Source organism: Pelodiscus sinensis, chromosome 5 (assembly GCF_052426305.1).
Source record: "Pelodiscus sinensis isolate ZL-2025 chromosome 5, ASM5242630v1, whole genome shotgun sequence".
Lineage (NCBI taxonomy): Eukaryota > Metazoa > Chordata > Testudines > Trionychidae > Pelodiscus > Pelodiscus sinensis.
The window spans coordinates 119,894,304-119,916,812 of record NC_143056.1 but is presented as its reverse complement, the minus strand read 5'-3'; the positions used below and the strand labels follow the sequence as shown (position 1 = coordinate 119,916,812).

The window sequence follows — 22,509 nt, the reverse complement described above, 5'->3', positions numbered from 1 at the left end:
GTCAACTCCGCATAGTGGCGAGACATCAGTCTGGCAATTCTACTAAGGTATGTCAGTAAGGCTAAAAGAAGCATTTCAAAGGATGGATGAAAGTAGGCTCCAGCTACTATCCCACCCTTATTCACTTTGAGTTCTTTGCATGAAGTTTAATGTGGACAGTTAAACAGGGGATCAAATTTGTGCCTTTCCATATCATACATTAGACTTAATGTATTTTTATTGCATCAATGCTTTGCATTTTCTAGACTGATTTTTCCCCCTAAACCATCCAGTCTTTTTAGCTCTTGAAAGTATTTCTTTTAAGATAGTATTTGCTGCTACAGTGCTTTGATCTTAATGCTATGAAAGAAATATAATTACAAAACCCTAAATAAACTACTTACATTTAAGTAGGTCTTCCTTTAAAATTTAATCAGGATGGAACACTAAAGGAACAATGTTTCAACCCCTAGGGGCCAAAATTCAAGAGAGAAGTATTTGAATATGTGTGTCTCCTTATCAGTTTTTTAGCAGCCACTAAACTCTAAACAGATATTTGATTTTTATGGCATTTATTCTTATGACTTTTGCTATATTTCTGATTAACAGTTTACAGTGATGCCAACAATTAAAGTAGAGAAGATCCACTAAAGCACATTTTCCATCATTTATGGAAGGTTAGAACCCAAACTGATTTTCAAGACACAATGAATTTGACAACATGAGATATGTAATATGCCAGTGAAAAGCAGATTTTAATAGAACCCCAGTTGTCCTGTAAATCTGAATGTGCAAGAATTTCCAATATCTAGAATTAAAATAAGGCAGGAACAGAGTTTAAGGATTCTGCCTATGGAAGTCATTCCATCCAACACTTACCTTAAGTTTTAAAGTACATTTGGACTCTGTACACATTTTAGGGTATTTCCAGGATTTGTGCTATAAAACCTTATGCATGCATTTGAGACTGCTTACTCCGTTTCAGCAACAAGTCAAAATGTCCTGTCCAAAATGTATTTTTTGAGTTAATACAGCAGCAAGACATGTAAGAATGTGAAGACAAATTATTTATTTAGCAACAGGCACTAATCTAAAAGCATCTGCGCTTCACAGGAACAGTTTCTGAATAAATCCCTGGGAAATGAAGGGGAGAAAAATGAGATCAGGCACAAAATGCAGATTATATAAAGTGATCTGCAATCCTTTTAGATTCTTTTATGTACCTCTCGAAAACGTTATGTGTATTTCAGCAGCAAGTATAAGTATTTCACTACCTTTATTTCTGTTAACCCATACGTATAGGTTGGACTTACTACAGGTTGAACCTCTCTGGTCCAGCTATGTCTGTGGTTCTGCAAATGCTGTAGGATCAGAGAGTCTCAGTGACTGGGAGTGTGGGCTAGTAGCAGCAGGGCCAGTGACAAGGAGTCCACATGGGGCCAGGAGCAGAGATGGTCCAGTGATGGGAGGGCCAGCAGCCGGAAGCTTGGTTCGGGCTGGGAGCAGAGCTGTTCTGGTGGCCGGAGAGGGGCTGGCAGCAGGGAGCCTGGCCAGGGCCAGCAGCGAAGCTGGGCTGTCAATCCCGGGGTAAGGAGCCCGGCCGGGGCTGGTGGCAGAGCCAAGTGGCCAGGACCAACAGCAGAGTCAGTGCCCAGGAGGTGAGCCCAGCCACAATGTTGGTGACCCCCCCCCCCGCCCCAGAAGAGCCCAGAGGCTGACAGCAAAGGGGCCGGAACTGACCTACTCTAGTCCAGCAAACGCCCTCATTTGGGACCAGCCAGGTCCTGAGGTTGTCAGATCAGGGAGTTCCAACCTGTATTACTATAAGTATTGGGAAGTCATGTTAACTGAACGCATTATCCTCTCAGCATAATTCTGTTCACCCCTGCAAAGTATCCCATAACACTTTGCATTACCAAAAGTAAGCTTTGGTGTAAGTAAATAGGAAAACTGTCAGGATCCAGACACAAGTCTATTTTACCATAGCAACTAGTAGAGTTACTCTCACAGACCAATACTGGAAAATCCTCCCAAAAAAGAACTAGATATATAATTGTTCTCCCTGGTACAAACCCAGGAGGTGCCTGCATGCCCCTTGATATCTGGGATGCTTGTGTTCAGGGCAAAGATATAAGGGATATGCCATGGTACCAGAAAAACAGGATAGAAAGGTGACTGATAAAATCTTATTTCGGATTATGCATACACCTGACAACTTTTTATTTGAGAACAAGATAGGTATAAAAAAGCAGCTATAGAAGTATAACTTAGGGTTACACTGCACCGTTATTTCGAGACAACTGGCGTTATTTCAAAATAATGTGAGCATCTACATAGCCATTCCATTATTTCGAAATAATTTCAAAATAATGGACAGTTTATTTAGAAATCTGTAAACCTCATTCTACGAGGAATAACACCTATTCTAAAATAGCTATTTTGAAATAAGTTATGTGTACATGCTCCACTGCTGCTATTTTGAAATAGCCCGTCACCAGGGCCATTTTAAGTTATACCTCCTCAGTGCCTCCTGGGACTCTAAATCGAGATAGCACATCTACATTAGGGAAGCCTGCCTCAGACTAATTTTAAGGCTTCCCTGCAGTGTAGACGTGCTATTTCGAAATAAGCTATTTCAGAATAACTATTCCAGAATAGCTGATTTCTAAATAGCCATGCAGTGTAGAAGTACCCTTAGGGAATACACCTTCTTTGTGAGGTGAATTTAACACCATTGCACAAGATGGCTTCCTAAATGTGATATCATACTGACCCCGTCTTCCTATACTATACTATTATTAACTTTGAGCAATAAGCCTGGCTGATGTTATTGGGTCTGGAATGTATTTCTTAATGTGATCTGGACAGGAATGCATTAGTCCCATAGGGTATGTCTAGACTACATGGCTCCATCAACGAAGCCATGTAAACTAGTTTACCCGGCATAGTCAATGAAGCAGGGATTTAAATAATCCCTGCCTCATTAAAATAAAAATGGCCACCGTGTTGTGCCAACAATCAGCTGATCTGGCACAGTGCGGCAGTCTAAACATGGATCGATCGACAAGGGAAGCCTTTGTTGACCGCTCCTGTAAACTTCGTTTCACAAGGCATAAGGGAGCAGTTGACAAAGGCTTCCCTTGTCGACCGATCCGTGTCTAGACTGCCGCACTGTGCCGGATCAGCTGACTGTCAGCACAGCACAGCAGCCATTTTTATTTTAATGAAGCGGGGATTATTTAAATCCCCGCTTCATTGACTATGTCGGGTAAACTAGGTTACATGACTCCGTCGACAGAGCCGTGTAGTCTAGACATAGCCCCTTCCCCCTGCTGGGTAGACACCAGCTGGGTAGGTTTATGGAACCACAGTATAAAAGAAAGCAGCCCAGCTCAGTCTTGACTCAGTACTGAGGAGAGAGGATGTACAGCGTAAGCCCCTGTGCCCATGAGCTGTTGGCACTCCAGAGACCAGGCACACTGAGACACTGGCTGCCCACAGAAGCTGCTGAGGGGATGGAGTCACCAGGAACATTGCTGATCAGCTATTCCGGAGAATCAGAGGACCTGAGGACTATGCAGCAGGGAGGCAGGATTGAAAGTGGCATGTAGGAACCAGACATTGGTCCGGTTGTGAAATCATGAACTGGGTCAGAGTGTTTTGGACAGAACCCTGCTGACCCAGCAGTGAATACACTTGCAGCTGACAGGGCCCTGGGCTGGCACCCAGTGGAGCAGGAAAGGCCTGAATCACCCTGACTGGGCTGTCAATCCACGCTGAGTGGCAGCCCACCCTCTTTACTTGGTCACTAGGCCACACTACCCTGAGCAGGAGGGCAGCTTGACTGTCCAAGAAGAAGGTCAGACATGGGGTCTGCAATGGGAGTGTGCCACAGAGACCCAGAGCAAGAAGCAAAGATCAGTCACTACCTATATCCAGGGGCTGAAAAACACTTGGAATACTATGGTGGGATCAAGTCACAACACGCTGGTGTGTCCACCCGGAGTGTGGGACTGGACATCGTTCAGATAACTACTAAAAAGGAATAGGAATCTTATTGCTTTAATGATTCTCTGGCCTCTATTTACTGCACTAAGGAGTAAATGCACTGTACTATATCCATATTTGGCAGCAATTACTTAAGATCTTCAAAAGCATGCATTAGCCTAATGAAATGCATTTTTGAAGAGAAATGATTGATAATCCATTACAGAAAAACGCTACAAAATGTTAGAGCAAATGAAAATGTTTAATCTTTAACAGACTACAATTAGCCACAGTAGAAAACGGCCTTTAAAAAAATGAACTATCGAATGGGATGAAATTCAGCTCACAAGAACAGCAGTGAACTTCTTCTCCATATGAAAGAGCAGAAGGAAGCTGCCAACAAAAGCAAAGAGCTAGTTTTCTGCTCTTCATTTAACCAGAACTGCTGGAGCTCAACACATTTTTAACATTATGTTTCAACAGCCCTCTGAGGTATAAAGTCATACTGTTCCCATTTTACAAGTGCAAATAGGCAGGGTGGCAAAAGCTAGTAACTTGTCTATAATAAAGGAAGTAAATAACAGGATGAGAAATAGAGTCATTAGAACCTATCTTCTTAGCATGCATTCTTGATGGGGCTTTTCATTCACACTGCTGTGGTGTGACACATTACCACTACCAGGTATCCAGAAGAGGCAAGACGCACAGCAATTTAAGACCACTTCATTTCATGCAACTACCACCAGAAGTGATGTTTAGTTACTGGGGCCTGATCTATACTAAACCTTCATTGTATCATCACTGCACTGTATGCTTCCGCACCACACTTCCATACCTTTTTTCTGCCATTTCTACAAGCATGGCTCCAGCTCACCCTCATGCTGCTACACAGACCCGGTCTTAGTGGCACCCGGGGCCGCCATTTTCAAGGGGCCACCAACAGACCGCATTTTGCCCCGATCTCCCGAATCCTCCCTCCAGGTTTCCCTGGTTACTCCCCAACTCTCCAACTTGACAAATTTTCCACTGTGTTTTTTTTTTCTTTTCTCCTTAGTCATGTAGCAGCAGGGCTGCCAATTGTTTAGGACCAGCCCTGCTGCTACATGACTAAGGATGCTAAGAGGCAGGTAATTGGGTAATCGTGTAATTGATACAATTTGTATTGACTACACGATTAGTCAATAAGGGAAGGCGCTACTCCTGCTGTGGCTCTGCAGTTTAAATATAATAAGAGCCTGGCGTACGGGCAGCCCGGCTCCTACTACATTAAACTGCAGAGCCGCAGCAGGGGTAGCTCCTGGACCTAGTGCGAGCCAGGACTGAGCCGCGCTTCCTCAGTCCCAGCTTGCACCGGGTCCAGCAGCCCCTGTCCGTGGGGGGTCTCAGCGGGGAGCAGCCTCTATTCATGACCAGCCCAGGCTGCCATGAACAGGGGCTGGTGCCAGAGCAACCTCTATTTGCGGTGGCCGGGGCTGGTGCCGGAGCAGTTTCTGTTCGCGGAAGCAAGGGCTGGCCACAAACAGAGGCTGCTCCAGCAGCAGCCCCTGTCTGCGGGAGGTTCCTGGGGGACAGGGGCTGCAGCCAGAGCATACTCCCCGGCCCTCCTGAACTGCAGCAGCGCAAAGGGCGGGGGGGGGGGGAAGGGGGCGTGAGAGAGAGCAGCACCACAGAGATGGAGATGGTGCTGGGGGGAAGGGAACCAGCTTTTAAGCTGGCTCCCCCCAGCACCGGCTCTTGCTTCCCCTCCCCTTTGGTACCTCTGATATATAGGTTGGGGGGGGAGGGGAATACAAGAATTCTACTCAACTATTCTTTTACATCCCTATACATGACCCAGGAATAAAGTCTTTGATTTCATCAGATTGTGGAGAGGAAGGTCTTTCAGCGACAGCTTCAGAATTCCCACAGGAATAACAGTGGATATGCTGACACTGCAAAATCCATGAAGATCATGGAGTACAGCAGGGATGAGAACCAGTACTAGGAAAAGGAGAATGAGTTGCAGCAAGCTTATCCAAAGTCAAAGGAGTAGAGCCTCAAGTTCAGTACTGCCCCCAAAACCTGTCCCTTTTATGACCAGCTTGAAGCCCTATTGACTGGAAACCCTACCAATACCTCGGCAGACTTCAGACACCCTAAAAATCTCAGGGTAAAACTGCTAGTCCGCAGTCACAGTGCACTGGTCCTGCCAGTGGAAAATGTGTTACTGTAGCACACACAGATTCTCATTCCACTGGTTCATCACTGAATTTTTCCAGCCAAAAGCATTTAACTTTTGCCAGGACATTTTTAGGCAGAGCTGCCTTTGTTTCTTCCACCCCAGTAGGACATCTTCCCATGCCACTCTGGGAGGACCTCTTCGGGGATCACTGCTGAGAAAAGCTCACAAGATGACCCCAGGAGACTGCCAGAACTCCAAAGCAAGTTCCCTTCTGTACTTCTTTAGCATCCTCATGATTAATACATCCTCATGGCTCACACTGCCGGTAGTAAGTTCAGCAGTCTTTATAACATCTGAAGGCGTACTATTAAAAATTAAAAAAGGAGTACTGTAGTGATTGTGAACTGAGTTGTTTTTTTAAACAGCCTGGGGGAAAAAGTACAAAGCTGAAGTGCTTATCTTCTGACCTGTTTTCCACCCCATACCCAACACTGGCTGTTTAATGGTGGCCTTAGCTGCAGTATCTTTAAACTACCTCCCTTTTACACCAGCTGACAGTCTCAGCATAATAAGGATGGAAAGGAAACTGACAGGGAAGACAGTCTCCAAACTGGTGCCAAGTGGTGAAACTGGAACACGTGAGACTGGTGAATGGAGGGAGCACATGTAACCTATACACCTTCTAAATGTGGTGTACTGTCCCATTTAATGGCACTGAAACCTCTTACAGAGAGAGAATACTGAGTCTGTGCTATAGCCTGGCTTTTAGCTCATGCACTAAGCTCCAGAGGTCCCAGGTTCGATTCCACTTGTCGACGTTACAAGTGGGAGCTTGTCCACAATTTCAACTGGGATGTCTCTGAAGCTTGGGGTATGCTTCCTCAGGTCGAGGAAGTAGATAATCCACACACCTGCTCAGTGTGGTGTACTGTCCCATCTCATAGCACTGAGAGAGAATAATGAGTCTGCTCTACAGCCCTAGCTAATAGCCAGCTGGTTTTTAGCTCATGCACTAAGCTCCAGAGCTCCCAGGTTTGATTCTGTCTGTTGGCGTTACCCATATAAATAAAGAAAAGACCAAGAGGGACATCAAGACACTTTGCAGCTGCTGAAACTGACTCAGCTGCTAGAGCACATTCTGGGTCAAAGCACCCAAAGACCAATGCCTCAGTAGCTACCACACAGCAAGGAAAAGCAACATTCCTCACGAAGGCCAAACACCCCCTCTCAGGACTCCAATCCTCCCAGTAGCATTATCCCTTTCACTTAGCCCCACTGGACAGTAATGAAAACTGCACCAATTGCAACCTGTCATGCAATTGAGTGTGGACAGTGCCTTGTACTTTCTTTATCATAAGAAGCACCTCATATAATTCTACTTTGTGGAAACCCAGATTTTCTGTCATTTTAGTCTGGAGGTGTGCCTAACGTAGTGAATACAAGCAGAGAGAGGGTAAGTTTAGAAGATAGGATACACAAAGAACAAGTTAAAAATCACTTAGGAAAGTTAGATGTCAGCAAGTCACCAGGTCCTGATGAAATGCATCCCAGGATACTCAAGGAGCTGATAGAGGAGGTATCTGAGCCTTTAGCTATGATCTTTGAAAAATCATGGCAGACAGGGGAGATTCCAGAAGACTGGAAAAGGGCAAATATTGTGCCCATCTATAAAAAGGGGAATAAGAACAACCCAGGAAATTATAGACCGGTCAGTTTAACGTCTGTCCCAGGGAAGATAATGGAGCAGGTAATTAAGGAAATCGTATGCAAACACTTGGAAAGTAATAAAGTGATAGGGAATAGCCAGCATGGGTTTGTGAAGAACAAGTCATGCCAAACTAATCTGATAGCTTTCTTTGATAAGATAACGAGCCTTGTGGATAAGGGAGAAGCGGTGGATGTCATATACCTAGACTTTAGTAAGGCATTTGATACGGTCTCGCATGATATTCTTATTGATAAACTAGGCAAATATAACTTAGATAGGGCCACGATAAGGTGGGTGCATAATTGGCTGGATAACCGTAGTCAGAGAGTTGTTGTTAACGGTTCTAAATCCTGCTGGAAAGGGATAACAAGTGGAGTTCCTCAAGGGTCTGTTTTGGGACCCGTACTATTCAATATCTTCATCAATGATGTAGATATTGGGATAGAGAGTACTCTTATTAAGTTTGCAGATGATACCAAACTGGGTGGGGTTGCGACTTCTTTGGAGGATAGGGACATAATTCAAAATGACCTTAGCAAGTTAGAGAAATGGTCAGAGGTAAACAGGATGAGGTTTAATAAAGAGAAATGCAAAGTGCTCCACTTAGGAAGGAACAATCAGTTCCATACATACAAGATAGGAAGCGACTGTCTAGGAAGGAGCATGGCGGAAAGGGATCTAGGGGTCATAGTGGACCACAAGTTGAATATGAGTCAACAGTGTGATGCTGTTGCAAAAAAAGCAAATATGATTCTAGGTTGTATCAACAGGTGTGTTGTAAGCAAAACTCGTGAAGTCATTCTGCCGCTCTATTCTGCACTAGTTAGGCCTCAGCTGGAGTACTGTGTCCAGTTCTGGGCGCCACATTTCAAGAAAGATGTGGAGAAATTGGAAAGGGTACAGAGAAGAGCGACAAGAATGATTAAAGGTCTAGAGAACATGACCTATGAAGCCAGGCTTCATGAACTGGGCTTGTTTAGTTTGGAAAAAAGAAGATTAAGGGGGGACATGATAGCGGTTTTCAAATATCTAAAAGGGTGTCACAAGGAGGAAGGCGAAAATTTGTTCCTCTTGGTTTCTGAGGACAGGACAAGGAGTAATGGGCTTAAAGTGCAGCAGGGGAGGTTTAGATTGGACATTAGGAAAAAATTCCTAACTGTCAGGGTGGTCAAATATTGGAATAAATTGCCAAGGGAGGTGGTGGAATCTCCCTCTCTGGAGATATTTAAGAACAGGTTAGATAGACATCTGTCAGGGATGGTGTAGACGGAGCTTGATCCTGCCTTGAGGGCGGGGGGCTGGACTCGATGACCTCTCGAGGTCCCTTCCAGTCCTATTATTCTATGATTCTATGATTCTATGAAAACAGAGAGAGATGGATTCTCTCAAAAGCAGTAGCCTGCCTTCCCCACCCCAAAAATAACTGACACACCAGCTAATTACTCATCTGCAAGAGGAGTCTTCAAGCTTCCCTTACCAACACAGAACTTGCCCTGACCCTTGTAATTAGTCTTCTCTCAGGTTACTCAAAGCAATAAATAGCCAGATTCATAGCAGCAATGTTGAGCTTTGTGGTTGCAAGAGTCTTGCAGAATTTAGTCCATAGCTATAGTCCAATACTGAACATCATATTCTGGGGGGTACTAGTTTAGAACTAGGCCCTCAATCCTTACGCCTTAGCCTTCCCCTGAGTGAAACCTTAAGCAGATCTGAAATAACAATGACTAAGGCCCAATAGGTTTTTTTATAGAGATTTTTCAAGCAGCTTCTTGACCGATCAGTCTTGGGTTAACAGCAGACTTTTGATGGAACCTTCCGTTTCCTAAACATCATGAGAATTAACATACAGTGAAAATAGGGTTGCCAGGTGTCTGGTATTGATCCCGACAGTCCAGTATTTTCACCTCCTGTCCGGTAAAAAAATTCAGAAAATACCAGACACCTAAAATGTCCGGTATTTTCTGATTTCTTCCCGGCCAGGAAGAGAAAATCCTGGGTGCTTACCTGGTTCCGCAGAGGAGCTGTCTGGCCTGGAGCAGGAAGACAAGATGGCAGACGGCCACCAGCAGCCTGTGAGAGCCAAAAAGCCTCAAAAGAATTTCTTAAAGGGGCCACGCTGGGGAGTTTTTTACATTTTTTTAGCTCAACAACTTTGGCTTCTCCCTCCTTCCCCCCCTTTTTTTTGAGGGGGGAGGAGTGTTTGGTATTTTTGGTTAAACTATCTGGGAACCGTAAGTGAAAACAAGAAGGAGCTGGGTGCACTTTAAAGTATTTATCACTGTTTCAAGAGACATACAGGAATTGTCTGGTTACCTGGCTAATATTTAACAAGATCTAAGTAAACACAAAATTAGTATTAATTTCTAACAATACAGGTTTGCATTTCAAAGTTATAGCCTATGGAGTGTTTAATAGCCCTAATTGCCATTTACATATTTTTCCTAACAGGAAAACTCTGTGTCAGTTAGCCTGAAGAATACTTAAACCTTCCTGGCCATGTGTCATACTTGGCATAAGATTTGTTGCAACAGTGTTATCAACAATGATTTTTATGGTCCTACTGAAATCAGAGAACATCACACATGGCCATGAGATATGTAATACACAACATGCAACAACAGGAATACTTTCCTTTCCTCCATCTAACCCTGTGATGAGACATCTTCAGTCTTCCAAAGGCTCACCCCAGAGCCATCTTAGACTTGCTCAAATAATAGTCAAATCTTTTCATGCTTCTGTCCCAGTATTTGGGTGTTAACTTGTGAGCCAGAGAAGCAATAGGCTGGGGTACGGAAGAATCTCCATCAGTCTTGCAACCTCATTAATGCCAAAAGGCCAGTCCAGGAAAACTATCCTTGCTTTCCTCTTATCAGAGATTCCTGTATTTCTAAAGGTGCAAGCATAACAGACTTTTCTTAATCACCATTAATGTTAATAAATGGCCAACAGTGATCCACCAATACTATGTAACTATAGAAAAGTACTTCTTTTGGTTTATGTATCCAGAGGCAGGTGGGACTAAGGAAACAAAGTGGAGCTATGCATCCCATCTATCATTCCACCACAGTTAAGTTTTCAATAAATCCCTGTATTATTTTCTGCACATTGCCAGAGTGACAATCTTTGTTTAATTGCCTTGCACACATGGATGATGAGTGCACAGAATGCCAAACTGATTGTTTGCATACTAACTGCCATCTAAATTTTCAAGCTTCCAGATAGAGCTTGCTGTCACTCACCACCCATCTCTTCACTGTCAGAGCAAATCTTACCCTAGTGCAGGGGTCTGCAACCTATGGCTCTCTAACCAAATCTGGCTCAGTATGGAACCAAACCTGGCTCTTTTGTCATTCCCAAAATACATGCAACTTTTTAAATTAAAATGAAAAATTAATTCAAAATGTAAAAAACATGTAATTACTTGTGTAGCTTGAAGGCATGTATGAACCTGAATTTGACCAGTTATGATGTAAACTTCAAAGAAACATGCAAAAAGATGCAGCAGCAAAAGCCCCATTAAATAAAGTTTGTGAGTACAATGTTTCATTTATGCTATTATTAATCATCATGTCAATTATCAATAATATTAAGTTGTATATAATCAGACATGCAAATGGGCATTCTTATACGGCTCTTTGTTGATGACTTGTTCTGAATTTTTATGTAGATTGGCTCTTTGGTTTGAAAAGGTTGCAGACCCTTGCCCTAGTATCTGTACGCTGCTGACCTTATCACACAACTCCAAGTTATGTGGTTCGTCCCTTTTGAAAAGTTGCTGCAAGTTGACTCACTCAATATAATCTCATCATCAGTATGGGCTTCAAACCACTGCTCCAGAATCAGCAGCTGATCAACTTCTCCGGGGATTTGTGTGGCACACATATTTTTGGCAGAGGTGGAAACAGCACAGAACACAGTAGATTATAGGAGGGACCAAAGGGATTTGTAGGAATTTGTCCAAGTTCCTGCAATGCCCTACAGAAGTGACGTATCAATGACAGCAGCACCACATACTTCAGCAAAAAACACAAACAAAATATTGCACCAGATGGGGAGAGGGGAAGGAGATAAAGGGAAGGGGAAAAGAGAAACAAGGGTCTATCCACAGTGACAAACAAGTTTTACCAATAAAACCTGATGCTATGAGGACACACTGCACTGGCAGAGGCAGCCAAATGTAAATGCAGTCTAACAAAATAGTTATATTGGCAGTAGTATGCACACAGAATTTTGGAGTAGGCATAAGGGTTAGGTCTCAATTTGAACTCATGGCCATATGGTATAAAGGCTCAATCTCATTACCAATGCCAATCTATTACCCAGCTTCCATCAGTTTTAGGCATTTACATTTAGATAAATAATTAATGATTAATTATATCTAGAATCCAAAATGCCTAGCAGTCAAAGTTAATTATATTTGATACGTAAATACTGCTGTTGTATTGGCTGCCCGTAGGGACAGGTAGAATCAGTACATGCAAACTTGGAAGGGTTAGTGGCTTTTCATATGCGTTGTCAGTGCCAAATTCTATGAATAAATTGGTTTGACTTTGTGCAAGACGTCATTCTTGCAGAGATCTGACCTTCCGTCTATCATTCATTAAACTCAGTAGTGGCATTGTATGCTTTTTAGCCAAGTCTCCAGCTGGACAAAACCACCCCAGTACACAATGTTCTCAAACGCTTCACTACCATGCAAAGACTATGCATACCTTGACCCTACCCAGCACCACTCCATAGCTTCACAAGGATTGAGCCATGTCTGCAAACTTCGCTCCACCATGCCTAGTGCGATACTATCCAGGGTGGTCGGACTGACTGGCACAACAGTCCCCAGTAAGCTGTGAGTGCGTGATGTACTTGGAGGTTATAGCTTTTGCAGACATTGATTAAAGAGGGTTTGAGGTTCGCGAGAATAAGATAGGTGGCCCAATTCCCTTCCATATACATTAAAATTTACACTTTGGTTTACCATGGTGGCAGGCTTCCATGTCTGAATGAGTAACATTTTAGAAGTAAAGAACCTCCCTATGATATTTACTGAAAGATAGAAACAAACAATTTTTTACTACAACTGAATCAGAAGTTCCTGTAGAACTCGTGAACTTGTATGTATTTTTCAAGTCAACCTTCTGTCTCACAACTATTAGCGCCACTAAGGCCAACCCCATATTTTGCTTGACGGCACATATAGAAAAACCACGCTGGAGTAAATGGTAGTAGATGCATTTGATACACACATGAAAGCCAAGTCAAACCAAAATATAACTCAGGTATCATAGATTTCATATCTTCCCCTAGTCCCATCTCTTAATCACCATTTACTACATTTTGAAAGTGTGCCAGAAGTCTAAAAGACTTCCACTTACTACCCCACTAATGGTGATGAGTCACAAAGTTTCTGTCTGCTTTGGTTTTCAAGGCAGTTGATATTTGGGGCTGTATGAGGCCTTAATTCTAGCTATTACGCAAAAAAAAAAAAAAAAAAAAAAAGGTTATCACATGCAAAATCACTTGATCAAAGGCATTGTGCTAAAAGTTCCTGCTCCTCAAGCCTGCTTTGTTTCAAGCCAGCCATTCAATTTATTGCTGATGAGAGAACAAAGCAGAATTTCTTATCTGGCATCTCCCGGATCAATGCAGTACTCACCCTGGTGTGACAGGAGGCGGGATGACCAGTATTAGCTTAAACTGGACTTCATGGAGTGCTTCAGAGAGGTGAGTGAGCAAATGAATCAGCTCCCTGTAATGCAAACACATTGTTAGGCTACAAGCAATTGACCAGGCATGATATTCCCATGGGTAATTTTAAAAGCAAAACTAGAGGTAAAGACATACAACAGGCAGTATGCCTTCTCTGGGGGTTAGTGTAGCAGATGAAACATTCTAGGTAGATTTGTCAAGCCTCTCGTCTCTTCCAGTATCACTAAATATACAGCAGGGCTGGAGATACTCTTACATTGACAGTGGGTTAACATAGTGGAGCTCAGATTTTGCCACTTTTAATTTTAGTTTTAATTTTTTCCATTTTTGTATGTAAATTGCCTTAGCTGAAATGTAAAATTTGGCATTTCCCCTGGGACAGCTCCTCAGTCATTGGTGTGTGTAGGTGTATTAACTATATTCTCATAATCAGAATGGGTTATCCCTTAAGTTGGGGGGAGGGGCAGCGTTTCAAAGTCTGGGTCGCAGCTTGTAAGGGCAAGCTGCTAGCTGGTTTCGAGACAATTTGTTTACCTGCACCTCTGCGGATATAACGGATCACAGCTCCCGTTGACAGCAGATCACCGTTTCTGGCCAATGGGAGCTGCAGGAAGCAGGGTCCAGGTTCACACCTGTACTGCAGAGGTGCAGATAAACAAAGTGTCTCACAGCCAGCTAGTGGCTTGCTCTCATAATCTGTGACCCAGGGTTTTAAAACCTCTGTCTTAAGTTTCAGTTCAGTAAGAAGATAAGCCACGCACTAGAAACTCTGTTCTGAAACAGACTGCTGTTGAATAAATCCAGATTAGGTGGAGTAAGAGTGCAGGAGCAGAGGCTTTGGGTTACCATGGGTAGGAATGCAGAGGGTTTGGGTTACATGAAGTAGGGGTACAGGAGAAGGTGCAGAGGGATGGGGGAAGGGAGGGGCTAGGGTGCCAGAAACAGGCTCTGACTGGGAGGCTTACCTAAGTGGCTCCTGGACATGAGAAGCGGCTCCTAAGGTCACTCAGGCAGGCTCCCTGCCTGTCCAGCCCCCACATGCACCTCAGAGCAGCCAGCTGTAGGGGCCCTGTGCTGCTCTGAGTGCAGCAAGTGGAGGAGGCTTTGTGCACTGCCTGCCACAGCTCCCACTAGTAAGATACTGGCCAATGAGAGTTGTGAGATTGTGCGGGGGATGGTGCAGCATGCAAAGCCTCTTTCCCCCACACACCCTGCTCCTGGCTGGGTGCAGAAATGCACAGGGCCCTGCAGCCAGCCACTCTGAATGGCATGTGGGGGTGAGGTAGGCAGGGAGCCTGGCCAAGGCTCCCGTTGGGCGGTGGGTCAGATCTGGCAGCTTGGCAGGCTAGATCCAACCTGCAGACCATATTTTGCCCAGACGTGAGTTACAGGGACTCACTGTCTCTGTACACGCAGCATTACTTGTATCGACTGCTGTCAATTTCACAGCAAGAGGCCATGAGAAGCCCAGGTGACTGAACCTTGCTCTTGAGCTGGGAACCTTGGATGTCTTCTCAATTTTGCAGTTTCAGCCATTCCCCCCTCCCTCCCACCCTGTAGGAAATGGGAAGGTGAGACATCCCCAGCGATTTCCCTTCAGCTACCCCTCCCAGCTGGAAAGGGGTTGTGGAGGGGGTGGCAGCCCACCAAGAGCCCAGGTCGTGTGTAGCATCCAGGCTCCCAGGTGGGAATTGCCAGCAGGGCTGAATGACTAGGCTCTCAGCTTCCCACACTGCCCCCTTAGGTTGGTGGAAGCGCTCCTGGTGAGGACACACACTGCTGACTCCAGGAGGGTCATGTGGACATGCACCACCACAGTAATTCGCAATATAGGTTGACTTAAGTTACTAATGTAGACATACCCTTAAATATCCTCTTTCTGAAAGTTGCCATCAGGAATATAATGAAGACTAATCAAATATAGAGGCACAACTGCTGTTTTGTAGCTACATTTCTTTTATTCTTCTGCTTCCTCACAAAGTACTGGATGCAAAAAAACAACAACAACAACAAAAAACCAACACCTTGGCTATACAGGGAGTGTCAAAGAATCTTCAAATATTTAAGTTCCACTGTAATGTTGTTAGTATTGGGTAATGATGATGGTTTACCAGAAAACTATATAGTGATAAAGTGTAGAAATTAAGTGTAGTGACTTTTAGCAGTTCAAGTGGAGTCCTTTATTACTTTCACTTCACAAATTAAATACTGTTCCACTGTGTGCATTCCTTCAGTCATCTGATTCATCAGAACAAAATCAACTTCACTATTTAGCCATAGGCAAGGTGGAAGCAGACAGATGAGCTGAATAGGGAATTTAAAGTCTCTGTAGTTACATCGCAAACCTATGTTGAACAAGCCAGAACAAAGAGCAAATTCTCAACCATACTACTATGCAAGAACACAGACTTCTAGCAACTCGGGTACAGATTTTTGTTTGTGAGTCAAATAATTATCACCAGACTCAAACCTATATTGCACTGGTGCAAGAAGTACTTTGAACAAGAAAAAGATCCTTACAGTTTGAAGGTTCACAAATGGGAAGCAGATCAATCAGCAACAGTCATCCTAAACTGTTCAGTCCACTTACTGGGTAACATTAGAACTGAAATCGTAGAAGCAGACTCATTTTGTGTCCTGAAGTCTGCTTCAGTTGTTTGATGGAAGGGGAGAAGAAGCTTCCCCCAGACCTGATTATTCCCTCAGAAATTTTCTTTTTAAGTCAGTCATCCTCTCTACAATTAAGATTTTAACATGGGCGCAGATTGGCTGCTATTCCACAGTTATCTACAGGATGAAAATCTGGTTGCTTTTTCAGCCATCACAGAGTTTGCCAATAACTCTGTGCACTCAGTTTTGGCAAAAGTGGCAAACTGGAGATGCATGCTTCATTCCCAAAAGCCTACCACAAGTCTTCTGCAGCATCTCCACCCTTCTGGAGTTTATTTGAGACCTGGTTGCACTGAACTACCACTGAAACATTCTGCTTCTCTCTATCTGGCATATTCCTGCTCTCATCCCAAGGGAAACAGTAGACAGAAGTAATCATAAGTGCCAGTTTTCTTCATTTACTGTATTTACAGCCTCTGTTCCCATTCTGGAAGAGTAAGAACTGCCTTTTCCACCCCGTGGGTTTCTGCGTTCTGCATTTAGAGCACCATTATCCAGTCAAGTAAGTCATTGATTTAAATATAGCATAAAAGAGCTCCTACCACAAGCTGTAGGAACCCTTTCCATAAAAAGGAACGCAAGAGTGACAGTACCATAACATTTCCTTTCTTTACCCCAACACATCTTCACCACACAAGTCAGAAACTTCTACCTTGTATATTCCTACCAACCAAAACACCTCAATCTCCTGCACTTGCCTCATCCCCCTCAAACACCTGGTAAGACAACTGGGCTTTGCAGCATATAAGGGAGCTTACAGCTGACTAGTTTTAAATGAAATAAACTGGTGGAGTAGGGGAAATGGGGGGGACGATGCAAGCAAATGCACAAGTCAAAGGGCTCTCATGTAGGACCTCTTGCTGGCAGTTTTCAAAGGGGCTGCAGCTCTAGAACACCTGAAAACTGGTGCAGTGTGGTACTTGGAAGAGCTGATCCATCAGGTAAGTAAGACCAAGATCATTTACTGCTTTATAGGGAAAAATCAACACTTTGCCCCCCCCCCCCCACTTAAATTCTGGAGTTATGTGCTTTTAGTTTCCACTTCCACATGTACATAGAGGTGTAAACCCCTACAAAGTGCCTTGCAATAAAATCCAGACTTCAAACAGGAAAAGCACAAAACACCATGATCGGGTCTGGATTTGTAAGGGAAGGTCAAAGCCTCCAGGCCCAATACATGGAAAAAAAGAGTCTAAATCACTGCTGCAATTTGGTAGTCAGCATTTGGAACACTAACCAGAACCCTGAGTTATGAACTTAGGTTAAAAATGCTGGCTAAATACCTCCCTCAAAGTCCTCCCCCTCCCCCCCCCCATCATATAGCTCTCAACAAAAATTACATTAAGATGGAGCCAATTTGTGGCAATAATTTAAGGGCAAATATTGCAGGACTGTTGTAATTTTTTATTTGGGAAGAAATTCAGAATTAAGGTTATACTAAAATAAATCCAAATATGTCAAATTAAGAAAGGTAGTAAAGGCACCCAAACAAAATTAAGCCTGCTCTGGAGTGACAACTTGCAGTAAGCAAGTGATTATTTTGATTTACAATTGCAGATTAAAAAAACTGATAGTTAAAGCTCTGAATATGGAACAACAGTGATCAAAGTCTGACCTCCTGTCCTGCTAGGCACAGGCCATCAACCTTCCCCAAAATCATTCCTAGAGTATCTTTTAGAAAATCTTGATTAAAACTCATAATTTAGCTTCTTCATGTTCAAAGTTTTACCTGAACATTGATCCCCACAACATCATTGAACATTTATCATTTAACAACCCGTTAATCGCTTTTTAGAGAAGATTTATGGCAGGGAAGTGTTCCATGCACCCTCCTCAGCCTCTCCATCTACCCTTTCCACATTATAGATCATTGACAAAAGGCAGGATTAGAATTTAGTGCCCATGTCCCAACCCTATTTGGCTTCTCTATATGAGAATGTCAGATCGTCTCATGGACCCAAGTGACTTGGCTTGTTACAGCTTCACTGCACATATCAAAATTTCATACTTGGCTTATGGTGAGTCAGGGAGGAAAGTAACAGCAAGGGACCTGTAGCTTCATGTGCAAAAAACAGGATTTACAAACTAGCCCACGAACCTGACAAGCCATCTCTCTAGCTCGTGAGAGTTTTATGCTGAACAAGACGGAATTAATGATCAACGCTTAAAGACTTTTTAGGCACACTCCCATTTGTCAACTAAAATAGATGATTTAAATCAAACGCCACTCTCCCATCTTCTCCAAGCAGCAATAGCTGAATGTCCATTTACAGCATGTTATAAATTAAAACTATGTGTCCCAGTAGTGTTCTTTAGTGTCTTAAAACAATATTTTCCCACATTACTACTGACAATTTTGAAAGAAAAACTACTGTCTTGCATTTTAAAAGTTATAATGAGGTACAATATAGTGGGAACAGAATCAGTCTGTATGCAAAGACTTCATTAAATATTTATGATATATTTCACCATTGTCAAATTTTACTTCAGAGATTCCTCTACAGCTTTGGCAGTTTTAAGAATCTATCTTGAACCAATTAAGATCTACCATTTTCCTGCTCTTCCACAGCTTCCGTTATCCCGGGCATAATGAAGGTCAATTTTCTAAATATCCAGAGTTTCAAAATCTACACTTGTCCCCAATAAAATCTAAGTATCTCTCTACACACTTTGACATCTGAGATTTTTTTTTATTACTTCAGTTCATAATGACACTGACTTTAGAAAATGCAGTTTGTCTTAATGCGCCATATTTGCACTTCAGCATATTTGAAGCCTGCCCTGGGGCATGTTATCCTTCTTTATACTTATGTGATCCTTTGAAACTTGGCAAGTTTCTAACTTTAGCCTTTCTATAAGGTTGGTAGTCAGTATTCCCTGAAATTAATGACCTGTCTGGGAAATTGAACAGAATAAAGCTGTCTACTTAAGTAAGAAATTGTCCTTTCATTCCCTAGTTAATACCAGGAAACTGCAGTGAATTACGGCAAATCTTCGATTAATAATTATTCTTCCAAGATTCAACCTGAAGGATGGAACTGCCAGCACAGGTTTTTGTTCCTGTACTCCCACCAATAATTAATCAGATGCCTGAAGGTCATCTTCAGTAGGAAGCCAAACTCCTGCAGCACACTGTAAGAAAGGCATCTTTTATAGGCAACATCCATGGGCTAGTGGTGCCACCTATCAGCAAATGCTTGCCTGAATGACGGGAATAAACTATACATCTCTCTAGTAATGACACTGTCTACAACAAACAAACTAATCCAGGACCTTTGTGGGAAAGAACAGAATAAAAACATAGTGGTTTTTTTTAGGAATCAGATTAGTGAAAAAGAATCTGTCCAGTGACACTGCAAGCAACCCGAGGAGAGCCAGGGAAAAGAATGCTGCTCTTCCCTCTTAATAGACCTTACATTATTATCAATGAGTACTTCTGTGGAGATGAGTTCTTGAGTTGAGAAAAAAAGGGGACCCTCAAAATAAGAAGGGAGAAGGAGGAAAAAAATTACCTGCCAATTGCAGTCCCGGAGTTAATGATGCCTATTGGGCTGGAAGTGTCCCATACTTAGCTTTTGATGTCAGTAGAGTGTTGAATATAAGGAAAGCTGGCATTATAATATGTTAACCAATTCAATTCTTTATTCAGTCCAAGACAGACGGTGTCAAATTTGCATATGAAGGTCAATACTGCACACTCTCTTTTAGTTGGCTTGTGAGATTTCTTTGTAGAAGATTGTTACTTTTAAGTCCATTAATGAGTACCCAGGCAGGTTAAAATGTTCCCCTACAGGTTTCTCTGTGTTACCTTATTATGTTTCTCAAGCTAAATGCTACTGGACGAGAAGCTTCATTCTTCATGCCTACCAAGTAACTTTGGCTATTACTAAGTGACATAAAGAAAGATTGCAACTAGGAGTCATTCTTGATGGGAAGAAGTTACTTTGTCACAAAACCAGGTTTTCCTCCACATTCCCTATCTTACATGAAGCAAAAGAATCTAGTATTAGCTTGAAGATCTGTCAACTGCACTGTGGAATTCTGCAGAAAGGCTAAATGCAGCATAAAAATATCCCGCTCATTAAAAGAAACAGGTGCTTACTGTGTAAGAATCTGAAAAGAACAGGAGATTAGCAAGATTTCCCCTCTGTCCTCCATCTTTAATTGCTTCTAGTGGTTCTCAGCACAAGGACGGGAATAGGCCAGAAGTGGGTGGTGCAAGAGGTGAGTTTGAAGCAAAAGAAAATTTTTAGTTCACAAATAAGTAGCAGATGGGAATGCTCTTACAATTAGATCACATGGTCATTTGTGGAAACATTGGGCCTTACAGTTAAAACCTGTAACCTTGAATTGAGGTAGCTTGTACACTAACATAGGTAATAGACAAAGGTAAACCTATACAATCTTTACAGAATACTTTACCTTTTAAATCTGATTTTATTTAACTTAACTGCATCAGTTGCAACAATGTTTACTTTGCTATAGGAAAATAAAAATGGCCCCTTTAAAGGCAGTTTACTTCAAGTTTTTGTAATAAAATAAGAATCCAACTACAGGCAGTCCCCGGGTTACGTACAAGATAGGGACTGTAGGTTTGTTCTTAAGTTGAATCTGTATGTAAGTTGGAACTGGCATCCAGATTCAGCTGCTGCTGAAACTAATCAGTTTCAACAGCGGCTGAATCTGGATGCCAGTTCTGACTTGTATACAGATTCAACTTAAGAACCCCAGGCATCCCCAAGTCAGCTGCTGCTGAAACTGATCAGCGGCTGATTCCAGGAAGCCCGGGGCAGGGGCTTCCTGTAGTCAGCCACTGGTCAGTTTCAGCAGCGGCTGACTTGGGGACGCCTGGGGCAGAGCAGCTGGGGTGCTGCTGGGTTGGTCCAGTAGCGCCGCCGCTCCTCGGCGCTACTGGACCAACCCAGCAGCACCCAAGCTGCTCTGCCCCAGGCATCCTGATTCAGCCACTGCTGAAACTGACCAGCAGTGGCTGAATCAGGACGCCTGGGGCAGAGCAGCTGGGGTGCTGCCAGGTTGGTCCAGTAGCGCCCAGAGCGGCGCTATGGGACCAACCGGCAGCGCCCCAGCTGCTGTACCACAGGCGTCCGGAGCAAAGCCGCGGAGCATGGGGGCAGTGGGACAGCCCAGACATGCCGTGGCTGTCCTGCTGCCCTCGGGCTCCGTGGCTTTGCTCTGCTTTGCTCCCCGTCCCCCTGGTCTGCAGACCAGGGGGACGGGGAGCAAAGCGGCGGAACACGCGGGCAGCGGACAGCCCAGACGCGTCTGGGCTGTCCGCTGCCCGCGTGTTCCGCCGCTTTGCTTCCTCTCCCTGGTCTGCTGGAGACCAGGGAGAGGGAGGGCCCCGTTCGTAACTGCGGATCCGACATAAGTCGGATCCGCGTAACTCAGGGACTGCCTGTATACTAAAAACCAATAGTCTTAGGATGCACAGGCAAAGAGTAAAAGTCACAGAGTTGAAGGAACGGATTTAAGATTTTAATAGGCTAAACAGGGACAGAGCCTCTGAGCAAATAGCCACAGCTTCAGCCAACACTGGAATGTTCGACAACATGAACTTTTCGCTCTCTAAAATCAATTAAAGATGACCATGTTCAGTCCACTTAATAAGAAATGAACAGAAAACATGATTTAACGGGGACTTGAGGAGTCAGAATTTCAAGTCTCAGTGTGGCCAGCAATCTAATGCACTAGCAACATTCTTGGTCTTCTGAAAAAGCTAGGTAAACAGAAAAGAGCTCAAAGCTTTTTATAAATAGCTATTTTTGGACTCATAAGAACACCACATTTCTTACTTTCTTAGGCTATGTCTACACAGCACTGTTATTTCGGAATAACTGACATTATTTCAAAATAACAAAGTGCACATCTACTCCGACTCTTGTAACCATCATTTTACGAGCATTAAGGGAAGTTGGAGGAAAAGTGCTCTATTTTTAAATAAGTGCTGTGTGGACATGCCAAAGCTATTTTGACTTAAGCTATGCAATTAGCGTAGCTCAAGCTGTGTAGCTTATTTCGAGTTTAGCCCTGCTGTATAGACATATCCTTACTGATGAGGTAGTGGTGTATAGTTTAGTTCAGTGACTTCCCTAGATTCAAGAGTTTATAGAAATGAGTAAAGTGTGATGAACTGGGAAATACCTGTTTTTCTTTTATTAGCATAGTGTAATCATCTGTGTTTATGGTGAGTTATTTGCTATGAAGTTAGAGCAAAAAAAATTCTTAGGAGAAGTAAGAAGGAAAGGCAGTACAATAGCTAAGATGCATCCCAACACACACA

At 43.3% G+C, this 22,509-nt stretch overlaps 1 protein-coding gene across 3 annotated transcripts in view; it reads right to left on the bottom strand.

Annotated features, from left to right (window-relative positions):
• The window catches only part of CHID1 (chitinase domain containing 1), a 304,160-nt gene that overhangs the window by 247,319 nt on the left and 34,332 nt on the right, over nucleotides 1-22,509 (bottom strand). For all 3 annotated transcript variants that reach the window (XM_075928227.2, XM_075928226.2, XM_075928229.2), the window contains exon 8: nucleotides 13,486-13,578. In XM_075928227.2, coding sequence (XP_075784342.1) covers nucleotides 13,486-13,578 — 93 coding nt within the window. The remainder of the gene's footprint in view (nucleotides 1-13,485; nucleotides 13,579-22,509) is intronic.